General features: G+C 38.6%; 2 protein-coding genes across 3 annotated transcripts in view; both read left to right on the forward strand.

Moving 5' to 3' along the window:
• LOC113532170 (apoptosis facilitator Bcl-2-like protein 14) overlaps positions 1-3,669 on the forward strand; it is a 4,799-nt gene extending 1,130 nt beyond the window's left edge. The window contains exons 2-6 of the mRNA XM_034313043.2: positions 1,112-1,395; positions 1,601-1,702; positions 1,867-1,925; positions 2,480-2,749; positions 2,903-3,669. Of these exons, the coding sequence (XP_034168934.2) occupies positions 1,112-1,395; positions 1,601-1,702; positions 1,867-1,925; positions 2,480-2,749; positions 2,903-2,950 (763 nt within the window). The 3' untranslated portion in view covers positions 2,951-3,669. The remainder of the gene's footprint in view (positions 1-1,111; positions 1,396-1,600; positions 1,703-1,866; positions 1,926-2,479; positions 2,750-2,902) is intronic.
• A 1,955-nt stretch (positions 3,670-5,624) lies between these two features.
• The window catches only part of rassf3 (Ras association domain family member 3), a 57,456-nt gene continuing 43,223 nt past the window's right edge, over positions 5,625-19,857 (forward strand). Inside the window, exon 1 of one of the 2 annotated variants that reach the window (XM_026923037.3) lies at positions 5,625-5,945. In XM_026923037.3, the coding sequence (XP_026778838.1) occupies positions 5,669-5,945 (277 nt within the window). In that variant the 5' untranslated portion in view covers positions 5,625-5,668. Of the gene's footprint in view, positions 5,946-10,626; positions 10,924-19,857 lie in introns of those variants that run through there. The other variant, XM_026923038.3, reaches the window with a different exon arrangement.

The following is a 19,857-nucleotide window of genomic DNA, read 5'->3' on the forward strand; positions in this document are numbered from 1 at the left end:
TGACAGGGCTTTTAGATATTGTGCATGATAGTTCTTAAAGACTATAAACTATAAATCTGCATCTGTGGATGCTTATCCAATAAGATAATGTTATTTATCAAAAAAAATAAAAATAAAAAAAAAATTATATGGCCTTCTTCTTCATAGGTCCTATATTTAATATCTACAATAGACACTACCTTTTTCTCTGTTAAATTCCCCTACTTCACTTCTATTACAGCTATCATGCCAATGCTTAAACATGACCAACACAGCTATCTGAAATGAGATAAAAATGACAATCGCAATCTTTTATCAAGTAAATGAAATGGCGATGTACGACCTTTACAGAAAAGTCACGTGTAAAAGATTAAAACAAGCACTACATGTGAAAAATGTTGTCTAAAAAAACCCACATGATCCATGATTTTTTACATGATCTATTTGTTTTCACATATTCATTTTTCACATTTTTAAAACATTTTTATCTCACATGTTTTTTTTCTTTTTCTTTTGTGATTTGTAGGGCACGTGGTTTAATTTTTCAGATGTTTTTTTTTTCCTGTGATCCCATACTGTAGGTTACATGTATTGACGTGCAATATCAGGGCATAACATGGTTCTTGTATTTCACATCATATAATTACAGTGTGAAAAATGATCAGTTGAAGTGTAAGTGATTTTTCTGTAAGGAGAATACTTTCAAGTTGGGAAAAAGGAGGTTTTCCCATCTTTACTAAGTGTGTCGCATGGCAGGAATGTGGTGTGAGTTTGGGGGAGGACCTGACAGACAGGTGACAATTCTCAACAAGTTGCTAGATATCTCGTGCTGACATCACAGTTTCATTTGAATTGCTTTTAGTTTTAAAATACCCAACGAGTCAAAGTCCATAAATTACAATTCCCAAACAGAAGACTTCTGACTCCTGCAAAGACTTCACCTTCAAACCTTTAAAATGTAGGGTTAAATGAAATGGCTATGTAGCTTACATAGGCAGCTTTTTTTTTTTTTTTTTTTTTAACCTTTGTACAGGCTTTCAGGCATTTCCTCAATGTTCAGTGTTGACTGATGATCAAAGCAAAAGTCATGTGTATAAACACTGTTTTTTTTGCTGTCTTTTTCTACAACCAGGGACAAGGCAGAACTGCTGGAACAGATCTTTTCCAAAGACAGTATAGAGTACAAACTCCTTCTGAGGTACACACAGAAGAAACCAACCGCAAACAGTCCCTCCACACAGAGCAATGGTGTGGGAGAGGCGAATGTTGCTTTGCCTACGAAACCTCAGGATCGCCGTAAATCAAAGAAACTTAAGAAGGATAGATTTTTGAAGATCATAAGCTGCATTCGGCCAGTGAAGGAAGATGACGGTCCTGTGACTGGAAAGCGTAGACAGCCAGCAGCTGGAGATTCATGTGAGTGTCACAGTGCAACACTGGCATGACTTATTACTGCCATGACTGTTATTGAACATCTAACAATGTCTATCTGGTCCTGATAGATATACAATAATGTACAGAGGGTGGGTCATGAGGTTATGAAACATGTTCCCTATGACACATTGGACCACATAAATATGACTCACTACAGTCACTAACAGTTTGTTGCTCTTTAATCCAGCATGTCCAGACCAGGAGGAAGTGGAACGAATTGTCAACAAGTTAACCAAGATCACAGATCGTGTTCATTTCCTATCTACGGATATAGAAACTGATAGTGACGGTTGGTATTTCTTGCCTGGATTACTTTCTGTCACTTCCTTAATAGAAAGCATACTGAAACATGACCGTTATCACATATCCTATGCTAAAGTGATACATACAGAGCTTGTGTTAAAGAAGGTATATATCTTAGCAGGGCGTCTAATCCTTATCTTGTATCTACAGATGTTGTGGAGAGAATTGTGGAACTGCTTAGGGAACATGGAGATAAACTGAACAAGGAAGTAAGTCAAATTATTTCCTTTAGTTTCCTTGATCCAGCAGATGCACTGCGGGGTTTGAAAGAAATGAATCACAAGTATAAGAGTAACAATAACAGGATAAAATATTATATAATAATTTAATACCATAGTGAGTGGTAATGATAATAATTTAATAGGATAGTTGATAATGATATAATAATGATAATGATAAGTCCTAAAAGGTATTCTGAGGTACAAAAAAAAAAAATCATCAACTGTAATAGTTTCTGCAATATACTGTATCAGTGGAATAATAAACTGAACCTGAACTTTACTTCTTTATTAATATATTGTTTCAAATCTATTAAGTAGGTGACACTTCTCTATGTTGAATCAACTAATGTATTTTTCATCTTCGCTCATAGTCCACAAGGTGGCTCCATAAACAAAAACCCTTTCCCACCATTGATATTACTGTTGGGCTTTGCATTACTGAGGGAACATATTCATTTTTTATTTATTTATTGAGGGGAAAAAAAAGATCACTGTGAAATTGTGTATCTTGAAGTAGCCAACTGTTTAACATCTGTCCATAGATTGAAAAGAACCACGTGCTTAGGAAACAGCTGCAGGACTCTCTGTCATACGGTTTCTTTAAGAAAGTGGCTCAGACCTTTATGCAGAGACTGAGTCCAGAGGAGCGTCCTACTACACCGAGCCCACAGCAGGCTGAGATCGCACTCACCTGTGAGCTGACAAGCCGCTTAAACGCCATGGACAGCCATCCCATGAACCGAGTGCTGGGCTTCGGGGCTAAATACCTGCAGGACTACCTCAGCCCCTGGGTTATCCAACAAGGCGGCTACGTAAGTGCACTACAACTTCTGCCAAGCCTTCTCATGTTTAACCTCATTTGTTTTCTTTAATTCAGATCCATTTTTCTTTCCATTATTTAACAAACCAACCCCTAAATACTAAATTTAAAATTTTTTGTCTGTTTTGTTGTTTTCTCTTCTCAGGAAAAAGTTTTCAGCACAGACACTGATGCTGAGGATGAAGTTAATTAAGCCTAGAGGATTCTGCCTTTTGTTTTTTTTTTTTCTTGATTTTCTTGATATTCTGAAATGTGCTTCACAAAAAAGCAAAATGTTTAAATATCTGTGCAAAGATGCCAAAGCTACTGTGAAATTGTGTGTTCTAGATAGTATAGTATATACTGCAATATATTATGCCTTTTTTTTATTAATTTTGTGGAGAAAATATTTTTGTGTACTTTTGTTGAAAAAAAAAAGAATAAAATTTTTTATCTTGCTAATACTAGGAGATAAGAATCATTTTATACGCATAAAGGGTGTTTTTGTATTCGTCCACATGAGATTCTGTACGTATGCACATGGAGGGTATTTAGGTGGAATTCTGTTTCTTCTAGTCGTAACTATCAGATCCTTTGTAAATAGATTTACAGGGTTGCAATTTATTTATGGGGAAAAAGTAACGTAGTAAGATAGCTTTATTTGAATAAAAAATTTGTGCAGAACTACACCTAAAAAAAAAAAAAAAACCTGTCACTCAAATTATTTCAAGATTATGAAGTGTTACCAGTTACAAAGCTGGTGTCTATTATGATAGTTTATGTTTTAGGAAATCTTTATAGGAATTCATTTATTTGAACAAACCTGTATGAGAATACTCTATAAGAATATTAGAAATTGCTAAAACGTACAGGAGAGTGGGGTCTCCAGGATCGAGGTTGGGAACCATGTTGTGATAACCACCAGCTAGGAGGTTAAATAAAAAAAAAAAAAAAGAAAATGCCTTTGCTATTTTTGGCTCTGTCTGTTTTTTTATATTATTATTAACTGGTATATTTTATGCTGGCAATAATAATTAAATAGTAGTCTACATTTTGAACATAGCCAAAACAGCCATTTTAAAGGAAATAAATTTGCTCTCATAAAAAAGGATACTGAACATACTTTTCCTTGTCTTGTGTTGGTACTGTGAAGGGTACATCTTTTGTTCTATTAGTATGCATCTTTTAGCTACCATTTATGTACCTTAAATCATTTTAAAGCATAACTATCTACAGTGGGGGGCATGGTGGCTTAGCGATTAGCACATTCGCCTTGCACCTCTGGGGCTGGAGGTTCAAATCCCGCCTCTGCCCTGTGTGCACGGAGTTTGCATGTTCTCCCCATGCTTCGGGGGTTTCCTTCAGGTACTCCAGTTTCCTCCCCTAATCAAAAGACATCCATTGTAGGCTGATTGGCATCTCTAAGTTGCCTGTAGTGAGTGATCATGCCCTGTGATGGGTTGACACCTGAGGGTGTCCCCTGCCTTATGCCCTGAAGGCAGGATAAGTGGTTTGGAAAATGAAATACAGTATGTTTCCAGTTGAAAGGTGCATATTAAAGATACTAAAGATGTATTATTGTGGGTACCACCCCAGCAACAGTTACAGTTTAGTTACTATTGCTACTAATATATATATATATTGTCTGTGTAAGGGGGCATTTTTCTTCCTTCTGCTGTACCCTTAAGATAGCCAGTGATTTACAGCTTCCAGAATACACTCTCTGTCCACTTTATTAGGAAATCCTTTCCACCTGCTCAGTGAAGCAATTATGCAGTAAGCCAGTCACATAGCAGCAGAATGCACAACATGTCAAACCTTGAGGCAGATGGGTTACAACAGGTACAATAGCAGAGCACTGGATTCCACTCCTCTCAGCCAAGAACAGGAATCTTAAATAGCAGTGGGCATCAAAACTGGACTGTTGAAGATTGCAGAAATGTTGCCTGGTCTTTTCTCAATCTTCAACTGTTCAGTTTTTGTGAAGTGGTGCTCACTGTTGACTCAGATTCCTGTTCTTGGCTGACAAGAGTGGAATCCAGTGTGGTCATTTGCTGTTGTAGCCTATCCGTCTCAAGGTTCGTTGTGCTGTGCATTCTGAGATGCTTTTCTGCTCACCATGGCTGTAAAGAGTGGCTATTTGAGTTACTGTAGCCTCCCCTGACCTCTCGAACCAGTCTAGCCATTTTCCTCTGATCTCTCTCATCAACAAGGTGCTTCCTCCTGCATTACTGCAGCTCACCTGATGTTTTTTGTTTGCATCATTCTGTATAACCTCTAGAGACTGTCGTGTGTGAAAATCGCAGATCTGCAATATTTCTGAAATATTGAAAACAACCCATCTGGCAGCAACAACCATGCCATGCTCAAAGGCACAGAGATCATATTTGTTTCTTCATTCTGATGTTTGATGGGAGCAGTAACTGAAGCTCTTGACCTGTTTCTGCATGATTTGATACACTGCACTCCTGGCACATGATTGGGTGATTGGGTAAGTGCATGAATGAGCAGGTGTACAGGTGTTCCTATAAGTTCCTATAAGTTCCTATAAGGGGAAAATGTCATTATTGACATTGTATTAGTAGGGAATCATCATTAGGCGTTGTTCACTAAGAAAACTAACCAGGAGTTTATCACATGTTAGACTATTTCACTTGTAAAGACAACAGTAAGGCTGCTCTTCATTTCACACCAGGCTTTAATGCATTACATGGTCTCACTTGGACTGTATTTTCAGCACACAGTGGTTTCTTGAACAGTTTGCATAGTCTTGAATTTGGTTTTGAGGTGTGAGGGCGTGGCTGCCGTGGCGCGCGCCTCGTACCTCGCCTCTCACCTCTCGCGCTCTCACCTCTCGCGCTCCGTTTCCTGAGTGCGCGCGCGCTCGGTGTGGTGTGGTGTGCGTGGCGCAAGCAGAAGGAGAAGAGCCGAAATGCGCAAGGCGAGAGGAGCGAAGAAAGCTGCGTCCCCGCGGGATCCACACGCCGACAAGAAGCTCAGGGAAGCCCCAAGCGACCTGCTCAGATGCGCCGAGGACGGAGGAGCGGCTCCACGCGCCAGGAAGAAGGGCTACAAACCCCCGGATGTGAGGAGCATATTCAGGGCGCAGGGAAGGAGAGGAGAGGGACACGAGTTCAGAGAGGAGGCATCAGCAGGATGGTGCGATGTGTGCTGTAACATCGTCATCCAGGGGGGGCTGATGTGCACAGGTGAGGGGGAGCTTGAGGTTACCATTTATACCCATTAAACATTTATCCTTTAGTGGATACACCTCTGGAGACCCTCAGACCTCCAAACCACGTGATCTAGTTTCTCAAGCCCTAATCAAGTGTGACTTCATGATCTGGATCAAGTGTGCTTGGATTAATTTAACCAGTAAGTGTCTGTGAACCATGGCCACAGATACAATAACATGTAAGGCAGGTGTGTTGTAAATTTAGGATCATTGATTTCTTCTGATTTCTTCCTAATATGTGAATAAATCATTTCCTAGACAAAATCTTAGAGGGAGAAAATAATTATATTGTGTTATTGAATATTCTGAGGTTGTACAAATCAGGATTGCGTATGCCTTTCAGACAGATGCCCTACTTATATTCAAAAATGGCTGAGAATAAGTTTAAGAAAACCAATTTACGTTATTACTGTATGTGTACTGTATCCAAAAACAAAGCATAGGTGACAGGCGTGCACGAAACACACGCACACACGAACACACACACCTACCGGTATGTTGACAGACTGGTTTTTAGTAAAACTGTATATTCTGTCACTATCTACCTACATTCTGAGTGTATGTCTTTTAAAGAAATGTATCTGGTTTTGATTTTCGGAGCCTTGGTCTTCAAAGTTTCCTTTAATAATAACCTCATCATGATAATGTAATGCTGTCCCTGATGGAGTCTTGATCATAGCTTAGGCCTGGCCTTCACACAGTCTTCAGCACTATGTGTCTCTCTGGTGGTTTTAAACAAACACATCAGTGTAGAAGGTGCACACTTCTTTGTCTAAACTGAGGTAAAGACTAAAAGGCTCCTGTGGGGCTTTATTTTATGATATTTGTGGCTTGAATTTAAAAAAGACCATGTCCACCCTGTATGAGCACCATTTTATTTAGTGTGTACTCTATAGTAGTTCAGCTCTGAGCGGATTTTTGTTTAGTGTTTGAATATTACAAGAAACAGCAACAGCACTAGGAATTCCTGCTGCCTGGCAGGAAGATCAGCTGAAGTGTCACATTCATGCAGATTCGTATCATATGGCATATATGATTTGTTCCTCTTTAGTGCCTGGATGGAAACCTGTCCATTTGCATTCTTGCCTAAGCAGCGAAGTTTAGTTCCCTTTCTGTCCCCAAGATGCCAACTCTAGACTCTGGCCTTATTTTGTATTCCTTTAAGTAGTTGTTCATTCACAAGTAGTGTGCAGTGCGGTCACTCAAATGTAACACTTGGACAAAGGTGACTTTCACTGAAGCTTCTTTTCCCTCCTTCTTAATGTGACACCTGACTCAAGTGATCAAATAAGCAAGCGAAAGAGTGAAGCAGTCACTGGATCAAGTGATTAAGATAATAGCTCCGCTCTACACTGGCCATCTATTTTTTATCATATCCTCCTAGACACATTGCCACCATGTAATTGTGGCCTTGTGACATTTTAGAAGCCACTTTTCTGATCTAGTAGCATATGTACATTTCTAAGCTTTGGCAATTTTGGGAAAACGGTTATATGTCCAGTTGTAGCTGCTCTGGCAAACAGCCAACCCCCCCCCCCCCCCCCCCCCCCCCCCCCCCCCCCCCAGAAAAATGGGGTTTTGGCCAAAATTTTGTTTTTCTGCCTATAACATATTTTAACATTTAAAATTGAAGAAACCATAAATATATTTCATCAAAACTGTGGAAATGTTTTTATTTATTTTTTAAATTTGCCAAGAATCATATTGCGTAAGGAGACAGTTTAACAAAAGCAATCTGCCTAATGCTGTCTAAAAGCTTGCTAGCTTGTTAGATAGACATATGCATAATAAATTCGGTTTGTAATCAGATAGCGCCTGTCAGAATGTCCATGACGCTCCTGTGAGCCATTTGAATCAGAGTGGAATCTTTAAATGAAATTTTTGCTCTTTTCACTTTTTGGGGCTGCCATATTTTAAAATGCTATAAACTTTATATATGGTTGGGAGACATGCGATAGGGAATCATATTTCGCTTCAGGAAAAGCGGTAGTTTGCAGAACTCTATGTTTTAGAAGATGTCACATGGCTTTTCCCAGGATGCCACACACATGGACTTGTTTTCAGTTTTCCTGTTTTGATTTGATTAGGTTTTGCATCTTCAGTGTTACATGGCTTACAGCTGCCCTCAGAAAGCTTTACTCTGGGAAGGTAGGAAGAAATTAAATGTTTGTCATAACAAAGCTTATTTTACAGTGGTTTGCTGATGCCTCTGCTTGCTTGGTGACATTTTATGGGTTTTAGAAGAAATGTGTTCATCTTGTAGATTTGTTTCTTGAAAGGTAACACCTACAATGCAAGGTAATGATTTGTAATAGAACACTAAACAAAGCACTAATTATCGGCTAATGTTGCTGAATAAATATTGCCTTATTCACACATTATTTAATGGTCTTAACAACAAATCATTGGTAAGAAAATGAACAAGAATGAAACAAATGCACTCCTGAGAGCTCCTGTGCCACCATTTGCTGGTTTACTTTTGCTGCAGTGATCTGTTTAGGGAAAAGATAGAAACCGGGAAATTGCCTTATACAGTATTCTTGTACGCAAAGGTAAAATCATGATTATGATTAAAATGTTTGATGTAAAATTCAAACTAACACATGTCTGGGTGTACAAAATTTTCCAAAAATATTTTCTGGGATTTTTTTTCCTTAAAAGATTAGTCATTATTTGGTTATCTGCCACACCTGATGCAGCCCATCAACGGCCACAAGGCTTAAACATTTAAAGAAATCAAAGGATAAAACTATCCCATACTAACTTCCTTTATCTATTTGTTTAATTCTTGCTAATTTCCTGACCAATGACTTGTTGTTAAGACCATTAAAAGCTTAATGTTTTGCCCAGGATTGTAAATATGACAGTAGTAGCATCAATATAACAAGAATACAAAACAAATAGAAGCAGCATTACATGTACAGTAGTAAACGGATATATCAGAAAATGTGCAAAATACAGAATTCTGGTGCAGTATATCAGAGGATTGTCCATATTCAGAAATTACAAATGAGTGACAGAAGGATGATAATGAAGGACAGTAGAAGTACAAGTTTTAGGGGAATTTAAGTACACAGAAAATTGCCACTGCTGCAGTTTTGCTACATATCAGTGGAAATCTCAGCAGAAAATCTGGAAAATGGGGTAAATGTCATTCTGTCAGAAAATATATGAGCCTGTCATGTTCTGATAAACGAAAGCAGTCCATGCAAATGATTTTCTATTGCATTATCCCAAGTGCAAGAATCACACATCTTTTATATCACTCATCAAGTTTATTTTCCTAGTTACTTGGTTTACTTGTAAATGACAAAGTTATTGCCATAGAAGGAAAGACTTTTTTGGCGCACATACACTCACCGTCCACTTTATTAGGAACACCGCTACACCTGCTCATTCATCTAATCAGCCAATCATATGGCAGCAGTGCAGTGCATAGAATCATGCAGATACAGGTCAAGAGCTTCAGTTAATGTTCAAATCAAACATCAGAATGGGGAAAAAGTGTGATCTCTGTGACTTTAATCATGGTATGGTTGTTGGTGCCAGATGGGCTGGTTTGAGTATTTAAGAAACTGCTGATCTCCTGGGATTTTCACACACGAAAAAACAGTCTCAGATTCCTATTCTTGGTTGTGGTCTTCTGCTGTAGCTGCAAGGTTTGGCGTTTTTGCTCGTCCTTATGCTTTTCTGCTCACCACAATTGTAAAGAGTGGTTATTTCGAGGCAGTGTGACCAGGCTGGCCATTCTCATCTGACCTCTCTCGTCAAGAAGGTATTTCTGGATATTTTTTGTTTTCCATAGAAAAGTATTATTCAGTTACAATTTTTGATATAGTACATGTTTATTGTTCACTAACCTCTCTGTATATTTCAGGATTAGGTTTTATACAAAGGGAATAAAACATGACAAGGCATCCTATTAAGGGAAAATAATCAATGAAGGGGTGGTGTGATATGGCCTGAAGTGATGTTTTACTTTTTATCTGTTTATTGTCACATTTAATATTGTGGAGCATTCACAAAACAAGTTCCTTCCTGTTCTATTAACAGTCGCTCCTTTGCCAGTCTCTCTTTTTTCTCTCTCTTGAAGTTAAAAAAAAATGCAGCATGTCATGTTACCAAGAAACCTTAAAGCCCTCTGTACTGAAGACCATGTACATTTACCATGTAAGAAAAATATTAATATAAACCTGTGATTTCCCTAATAATTAATCAACACATTCTGACCAATCAGAATTGAGAATTCAATATGTGGTATATATTTAAGTTAGCATTTGTGTCTCTGCTTTGCAATTTTCAACAGTCTTAAAAGGCAGATACAATACCTTTACTTCACAAGGTATTTGTGCATTATAGCAGTGCTATTATGTTTATATTAAAAGAATGGCATAAAAAAAAAATAGATCACGAATAGCATGAATAGCCATTTCTCTGGCTTGTCTGCATTGTGTCTTGCTATTTGACACCCACCTGTTGGATCCCCTAATATCCGTCTGCTTGTTTGTGTAGCAGCAGTGACAGTGTGTCTAGAGGAGACATACTGCCCTGTGACAACATAATGATGGACCACAATGGACCGCCTCCTGGCCAGCTGACTGAGCACAATAGAAAACCATTGGGCCCCAGACACACACACACACACACACACACACACACACTCAAGCAGGGGACTCTATGAAGGGAGGCTGTAGACAGAGAGGCAGAAGAAAAAAAGAGAGGGATAGACAACAATTCACTATGGCTAAAGAGCTTGCTTATCACATGCGTAGGAGACGCCGATGCATTTGGACTTCTGCGTGAGCTTTTTTTTGTGGCTGCTGTGTAAGTCATGGAGCTGAGGAGAAGCTTCAGCAGGACTCTGAGGAAAATAACTGGGTTCTTCTACTGTTTCTCCAAAGTGATGCGCCGCTCAGGACGCATGGAGCTCAGCCTTCTGTGGAAGGTTTCTGGTGAGTCCAGTACCGTGCGGGATCTCTACATGTGGCTAAAGAGCTGGTGTCTGTCTGTAAGATGTCTGTCTGTTACTGTATGTCGGTTGATTGGTGGCAGTTGTGATTGGTGGAAGAAGTTTGATTGTGTTAGGTTCTCCTCTACAGAAAGTTTATTACTGAGATTTCTTTTTTTTAGAATATAACACTGGCCAAGTCAAGAGTGTAGTGCAGTGATTTAATCTGGTGAATTATGGTTCATATCGTATGATTCATATCGTATTTATCTATAAGGAGAAACTGCAGTCTGTTGACATGAACAGCTTCGTGTAAGCCTGACATTGACTTTGCTCAACAATGCATGCTCATAATACAAAATGCTCTTTTGCGATTGGTAATTGATGATTCTGGAAGGAATCTATATGTGATTTCTATCAATATACTTTTATGTGTTGTATTTGTATATATTTAAAATAGAAAAATACTTTGTTTGGTGACTGCAAACTGACACTCATGCAATTTGGATGCATTTTAAAAACTGGCACCAGCCTCAGAGCTGCTTTTTGACATCTAGGATATACACTGCCAGGCAAAAGCTTTTGAACACCCTATATTTTAGCATTTTTGTTTAAATATATTACTTCATATTACATACTCTAAAAGTTGAAAATGTATCCAAGGAATAGGTATGCGTGAATCAGTAAATGTTTATGATTAATTGTTTTTACTGGAACAGTCTAGAACTAATTGAATTAGTAAAGACTGGTCTTTATCACTCTTATTAGGCACTTGTAGCACACCATATACATGTCTTACACTTAATACTAGCCCTTGAATAATAAGTCCACAAAGATTTGGGGTTCCATTTTAATTTCTATTCTGTACTTTGTGTGATCCTTGGTTTGCTAGGTCTGTGGCAATGATAGTGATTACACTGTAATAAAAACCTTTCCAGGCAGTGTATATCAGTTTATAATCTGTGCAGCTGTCCTTTCCAATGCCCAGCACAAGATGGGAATGTGTTGGCTGATTTGTTTCTGTCCAGTATGTTAGAATTATTACACTTTTATCATTACAAGTGTTTAAAATGTTTCACTTGACCTGGTAATGTTACACTTTGTGCTGGATAGAGAGCCTTTGCATTTTAAAGCCAATATTTCCGTATTTCCCAGTAAGCAACAGAGAACAACAGTCTGTTGTTTGACTCTGTTGTTGACTGTAACGTTGCTTGACACTGCGGTGGTTCCTTTTAACAGAATGTCGATGAACCTATGTACCAACTTTTAACTGAGGTTAAAAAAAAAAACTCATTTAAGGTACAACAATGGACCTTGTGGTCTAATTATATTGCTTCAACGCATTGTAAAAGTAAACCTAATTCACTTTTCCACGTAAAAGATACAAAACCTTTGAGGGTACGTAGATTAGTACCTATTTTCTATTCTGTGAAGAGATGGCACTTAGAGTGACAGAAGTCAAGCTCATGGTAGTTTGTTCCAAAGCCACCTGGACCAGGATAGAGCGGTTACTGAAGATGATGATAATGATGATGATTATGAGGAGAACAGGTTGTGTTCAACTGATTTCATGTTCCTTTGGTGCACCATGCTCAGGAACATGAATGGTGGAAATAACTCTGTTGGAAGAGTTTGTTGTATATGTTACTACACTGCAGACCCATTTCATGTAACAGAGGCAACTGATTGATCAGAAGTGTAACAAAGACAACCATTAATCACACATGATTGATGGTCAGGGTCCATTCAGCACTATCTCCATGCCATAGCACTCAAATCCTTGTCCTCTTGCTGCTAGTCCTGTCTGCATACTTAATATTGTATTTGGGGATCAAATACATTTTGGCCATTTCTGTCAGTGTAATTTCTTCAAGGACATGCTTCTTGCAGAATATCTGATTTGTTCCTTGGCGCGCAATTAATTACGTTACATGAATGACATGAAGACATTAAGTGGATTTTGTGTGTTCTCAGCTGATTCATACTAGCCCGGGCTTTTAGACACAACACATTTCAGAACAACAGTTTCTCAGTTCTGGAGAGCGAGGTTAAAGGTAAAGATTAAATGGTGGGATGTGTCTGACTTCCTTGTGCAAATGGGGTCACAGTAACCTGCCAAATACAGTGTCTAACCCTGAGAACGTCTTCAATGGATGATCTGTGACTGAGTGATCTGAGAACAGTGAAGTATTGATGGGCAGCTGAGTGACCTGCCCTTTGTTTAGCAGATTGGTGTTGTTTCAGCAGTCTGTTAGGAGTCCAGTCTGCCAGGAGCCGAGAGGAATGAAGTCTGGAGCATGTGGAATTCCTCACTTAGGTTGTGCCGGAAGAAGAGTGCTAGATGAACATATAGGAATCTCTATTCTTGGCAGGATCCATAAATATGGACATCATGTCTGTATTAGTTAAAAAGAAAGTTCACTGGTACAAGGATGAGTTTGCCAAAACATAGAAAAAACAGGCTCTAGTTTTCATTTTTAGTAAACTAAACATGATCTGCTTTTGTAGCAGATCCTGTGTTGTGAAAAATGCATGCATGCATTTGAGGATTTTATTTAACTGAAGGCAGCTCATTAGACCAGAGAGTAGCTAAAGAGCTAGAGACATTAAGCCTTACAGTTTTTTTTTACCCTTTATGCTCCACGAAACAATAACAGATTGTTTGAAGATGATTAGATAAAGAAGTATGCATTTAGAAGAATGCGTTTATTCTCCCTGTGTCAAAGTCTGTGATGCTAGTCAAAAGTCACAACATCAAATTTTCTTATATATAGCCATAAATTAAACATTAATGATCAAATTTAAAAGCCATTCTGTCATGATAGTTGTTATCTGGATCTTTGCAAGAAAGCAATGTTATGTAAATGGACCTTCACAAATTTTAGTTGAATACCCTAGAGGTTCTCTGTGACAGCTTACTCTTGAAGGAAAAAGACAGTATTTGATGGAGAAGTAGCAGGTGTGCTCCAGAGCAAGGTTTTACACACACGCACACACACATACACAAACACACACCTGTTCAAGGAAGGAGAGATTGAGATTTACAGATGTACAATTTCTTTCTTCCTGGATCAACATTCCTTTCACCCAGTCGCTGCAAACTGTCAGCAGTGTGTTCCTCATACTCTCCATGTTTGAGCTGCTTAAAAAAATCCATCCAGTCGCACCAGCTGAAAGCCTGCTGTCTGGCTATGCATTAAAATGAAAATGAAACAAATTCCTTGATAAGCTATGCTCAGCATGCTAGATATCCATGCATTTAATTCCATTTAACCTCCTAAAGGTTCCTTGATTTGTTCCTCTGCAGGAATCCTTAAAAGTTTTATGTACACTAACACTCTTAGAAAAAAGGGTTCTTTGAGGGTTCATTGGGTCAGTAGGGCGTAATTAGCTTTCTGAAGGTGTTCTGCGTTAACTATATTCTTAAGGGTTTTTGATTGAACCTTTTTTTTATGAGTGTACAGCAGATGGCTCCCCTTTTTTTAGATAAGGTTATGGCTAGAGCCTCGTTAAAGAGCTACAACTGTTAATTATACAATTAATCCCTGAGGACCTTTTTATTCTAAGAGTGTAGGTAGTGCAGCAATGACATCATGTGACAATATTTCTCATGTATTCTCACTTCAAAACATCAAAAAATCCAAAAACTTTATTAAAAAATGAGACTCTTTGAAACATTCTATCTTTCCAAGCAAATCCCACCCACTCCCGCAGTGTGAGCATGTAGCCATACATGATTTTTTATTTTTATTTATTTATTTTTTTTAATTTAGTTCAGTCTATTTTCCAAAATAATTAGGAATTTAAACAAAGTGACCCTGATCAGAATAAAACATTTATTGAAGATGAATGAGTGAACAAGTTAAACACGTGCACAGGCAATCCACCGTGTCCAGTACGTTCCTATGTTAAAGAACGTGACTTTTGTCCTGCAAGCTCCCACCTGCATCCCAGTCTCAATGCACACCTCTAAATCACCCCATGCTGAGTTGCCCAGTTAAGAGAAAACCTTGAAGCAAAGACAAAACTAGCCATGACTGGCACCAGCACCCTTGAGGCACAATACATACAGGAACCTCATAGTTATGGAACATGGAAGGATACCTGGCTCGCAATTAAAATGAAATTGTAAACTGCTCAAAGATTTCTTTTTAAAGTCATATCCCTTGTAGATCTATAAAAAAGTGTATAAAAAGGTTTCTTTTTTTATGTCTTACAGACTTTTAAAAGGTTATACAAGTTGAGACTCAGGTATTTAAAAGTCACAGAGACTCAGTCTACTCAGGTATTTAAAAGTCACAAGATCCTGAATAACATTGGAAGTTAGGCCATGTTTTTTTTAACATGGTTTCACACTTTGCATAAGTCATTTGCATCAGAGCTTACAATGCATAGGGATGGGGATGGAACAGGGACAAAGAATTGTTTCTTATAAATTCACTCGAAAAGAAGGAAATGAAATCCCTCCCCAAATAAAACAGTTTTTTTTTTCAGCTCAATAAGATCATGGTTTATTTTTTTGTTGTTTTGTTTTATACCAGTAAATAACTTTTAGTTTATACCAGTAAATAACTTTTAGTGAGGCTGCATAAAGATGATTGGTTGTGGTATCCATGTGAGTTGGTAGCCTATAGATTTTACTGGATATTTTAAATATAGTTAATAAATAAAGTTCAGATGCAAAGATTGAATTCAGTTCTTCCCACCTGACAAGATACAATCAGTTTTTGCTTCATTTTATGAGCTAAGAAGCAGAACTACACAAACTTCCAGCTGGTCCAGAAGTGGAAGTTGTAGGAAACCCATACTAATGACATCAGATCTGAGTGGCAGGTTAAAATGAGTGCTGAGTCAGGAACATTTTCTGCTTGAAGAAATTATGTTCACTAATACAGCACACTTATTAGAAGCAACATTTCCATAATTGCAGCTAGAGTTTCACAAGTATCTGTCATGCTCTTCATTTTCACTCAGTGAAAAGGTTCTTGTGTGTTCCTCAGACACCTACACAGGACTCAGACACCATATTCAGTGTGCTGAGTGTGTGCTGAGTGCTGAGTTTATTCAGAGTGGACTTGATCAATAGTACCGTCTCTTCCACATTATGGAGAAGGCAGTTATTGCCAGGACTAAGCAGTACTTTTCAAATGCCCCAGAGAGCAAAACTGTGTGTGAGAGTGTGTTTAAGTGAGAGAGAAAAGAGAGAGTATAGTTGTATTGTATATGTGCACTGTCTTTTAAGGCTGGATGAAACACAGCTCACATTCTCTCCCTAGCATGCACCACTAATATATGAGATTATTAGTATGATTATGAGAAGTGTGTGATTGAGAGTTAGAGTGTGTTTGAGAGCACCACAGTTACTGATTCACTGATGTCATCAGCAGCACATCTGTACCACTCTATAAAAATGGTAAGCTATTAAACTCAGGAATCCATTCTCGTGTGTGTGTGTGTGTGTGTGTGTGTTCACTATGAATTTAAACGTGGGCAAAAAAATTCAAGGACTCAATTGATCATTGAACATTATATAGCTAGTTTTCTAGAGGATGTCTCAGCCTGATGTATCCCAGTGAATAGATACATGAATTTGAAACATTGAATACTGTATTAGAATTGGTTATATTTACAATAGCATCAGGTTTTACTACCAGAGCACAGTTTTATCATTCACATAATCCAAAGCTGCAGAAGCTTTGCTTTGCAGAAGCTTTGCTCACCCACTCTATGTACAGTGCCTTGCACTTCAGGCCTCTTGCATACTGAAACAGGTTTCTTCTAGGATTACCCTGTATTGGTTCAATCCATCTTATCCTCATCCCTGACCAGTTTCCCAGTCCCTGTTGTAGAAATGCATCACCACAACATAATGCTACCACTACCATGCTTCACTGTGGGAATGGTGTTCTAAGGGTGATGAGCAGTTTTTGGTTTCCATCCAATGTATGAGATGCAGAAAACCTTTTCCCACATGTTTGTTGAGTCTCCAACATGCCTTTTGGCAAACTCCAGAAGAGATTTCATATTGCTTAACACTCTTCCATAAAGCCCAAGTTTTGGGTTATGGTTGTCCTGTGAAAAGCTTCTCCCATCTGAGCTGTAGATCTCCCTGGCTCCTTCAGAGTTACCCTTGGCTGCACTTTTGGTTGTTCTCTGACTAATGCCCACCTTCCCTAGTTACTGGTCTTTGGTGGTTTGCCTCCACTGCACAGAGTAGTGGTTGCATTATATTATTAAATATGTAGTTTTAATAATGTATTTACTGGTGCGCCATTGGATGTTCAAACTGTGGTGTTTATATCAGCCAATTATGTGGCAGCAGCACAGTGCAAAAAATCATCAAACATCAGAATGGGAAAAAAATGTAATCTCTGTGACTTTAAGTGTATGGTTGGCATTGTTGTTGGTGCCAGAAGGGCTGGTTTGAGTATTTCATGTACTGCTGATCTTTTGGGATTTTCACACACAACGAAAAACAAAAAACACTGAGTGAGCGACAGTTCTGTGGGAGGAAATGCCTTGTTGATAAGAGAGGTCAGAGGAAAATGGCCAGATTGGTTCGAGCTGCCAGGAAGGATATAGTAACTCGTATAATCACTTTTTACAACCGTGGTGAGCAGAAAAGCATCTCAGCATGCACAAAACATCGAACCTTGCAGTGGATGGGCTACAGCAGCAGAAGACCCAGTCTTTATCCTGGACTTGTTTTGATAGTGCTTTGGTCTTCATGATGCTGTTTGATTAGGTGTGTTCTCTAAAATACTCTTCCAAGAACAGGGATATTTATATTGAGATCTTTGACATGACACTTTATTTGTACACAGGTGGATTTTATTATCTAGCTGTGTGATTTCTGATGGCAACTGGATGCACCAGAACTAATTTAGGGGATTCACACTAACTGGCTTGAATACTGCAATCACAACAGATATGTTTCTTATATTTATTTTTATAGCTTATACTTATATTTGTAAATAATTCTATTGATTCCCCGACTTTAATATTACAGAATCTTTTGTGCAGATTCATGACACATAATCCCAATAAATTCCAATTCATTTTCAGGTTGTAACATAAATACTGAGCAGCTCTGTTCCTGGAGCGGTTAATTTCTGGGCCAGGTGCCTGACATGAGCAAACTAGCCAAATCCTTTGCATGGCAATATTGCAAATCAAATCAAATATTAATCAAATATAGACCAAATTTTATTATTTTTGTCTATCTACAAACACTTTTCAGATGACAAACTGCATCTTTAATGAATATTCCCTGAAAGTCACCCACTCAGATTTTTAAATGCATGAGATGGATGGGTCATTTCCTTCAGCTAATTCACTTTTAGCCTACTAAAACATTCTCTCTCTACTCACCTCCTCTTGTCCTCTGTGTCCATCACAGCATAGCTAGAGAGACAACATTTGATAGGCAAAATCACCCCACTCAGCACATCAACAGAGAGTGAGAGCGCGAGAGAGCGAGAGGATGGCAGAGAGGGAGAGTGAGAGGAAATCACAGATGGCTTGAAAGTGAACTGTGAGTGTGAGAGAGTTGAGGGATTGATTAATCATTTTATTGTGCAGGGTTAACAGCATCTTGGTGTGTTTGGCAAGGCTGTGCCTGATGGAGGTTCATCAAGCAGGCTCAGAGCTAAGTGGGTAGAGAGAGGGAGGGAGGGAGGGAGGGAAGGTGGGAAAGAGAGAAAGGAGAGGTCTCATCCTCATGAGGCTTGGCTGGAATGGGAGCAGCAGTGTGCAAACTTTCTAGCAAAATCACCCCACAGTTCAGGCGTAAATCCCCAGGTAGGTTGTGATAACGGGGTGACTGACATGTCGTGTCTGCTCTCTGTTTGTTGCTGCATTGCTGTGTGTTGTGCTGAGTGCCGTGATTGTGATTGCGCACGAGAGGGCTGGTGTACATCACTTTTCTCAGCACACACTGAGGATGCCCTGTACCACACCCTCGCCTTGCCTTTCAGTCTTACATCATGCTGGATCAGACTGGACTTTCTGAAGCATGCTTAGTTTTTTTTTTTCCATCATTTTCCTTAATGTCAGCATGTACAAATAGAAGACAGTAGGGAAAGTCACAAACTTTACTTTAGCTGAAGACTAAATTTGGTAAAGGATCATGATCAGTGCCTAAAATTCTTGTTATTCTTGTCTTCTGTCAGGTTTCCATGGCTGGATGATTATAAAGAAATCATGCTTGATATTGTCAAATAACATTTCAAAATCCAAATCTAACATCTACTGGTATATAGAGGTTACCCCGTTTTACTTTTTCCTGAAAAGTTTGTTCTTCACTGGTGATATACTCTATAGATTGTCTTTGTTCTCTTTGTTTGGCAAATATTAGTGCCTGAATGTAAGCATTGCTTTTTTCTGCAGCATTTGCATATTATGCAAACCTTCACCCTCTCTCTCTGGGTTATTTTTCTCAACTACCCGAGCTGTAAGTCCATAAAGAACACATTACGATTGAGATAAACTGTATTGTACATGTATATTTTTGTTTACTAAGATATAATGGTACCCTGAAAAACAGCAGGGACCAATATGAGTTGTAAAGGTGTAGTTCATCCTCTAGGTTTCTGGTTCTTAAACTGAAATCCGTGCAGTTTAGCCAGGTGCACGAACGTGTCATTTCTTTAAAATAATCAAAATTCGAATTTATGTTTGTTACATTTGTTGTTTAGTTATTATGGGCTGTATCCATATATTTCAGCAATATTTATGTAGGGAAAGTTCCTTGATTCAGTGTTGGGTTAAGCTGATTTTCTCCCCAGCCCATTCAGATGATTAAAGACACCTACATGTAGTTCACGACTCCGAGCTGACCAGATTTTTTTCTTGAGTAGAAGCATCCAAGACAGGGTTTCTCAGTACCACTGCTGTTAAGTATAAGCACTTGCCTTTAAGCCCAAAAAAATCAGAGGAA

This window comes from Pangasianodon hypophthalmus, chromosome 18 (genome assembly GCF_027358585.1).
Source record: "Pangasianodon hypophthalmus isolate fPanHyp1 chromosome 18, fPanHyp1.pri, whole genome shotgun sequence".
NCBI classification, from domain to species: Eukaryota; Metazoa; Chordata; class Actinopteri; order Siluriformes; family Pangasiidae; genus Pangasianodon; species Pangasianodon hypophthalmus.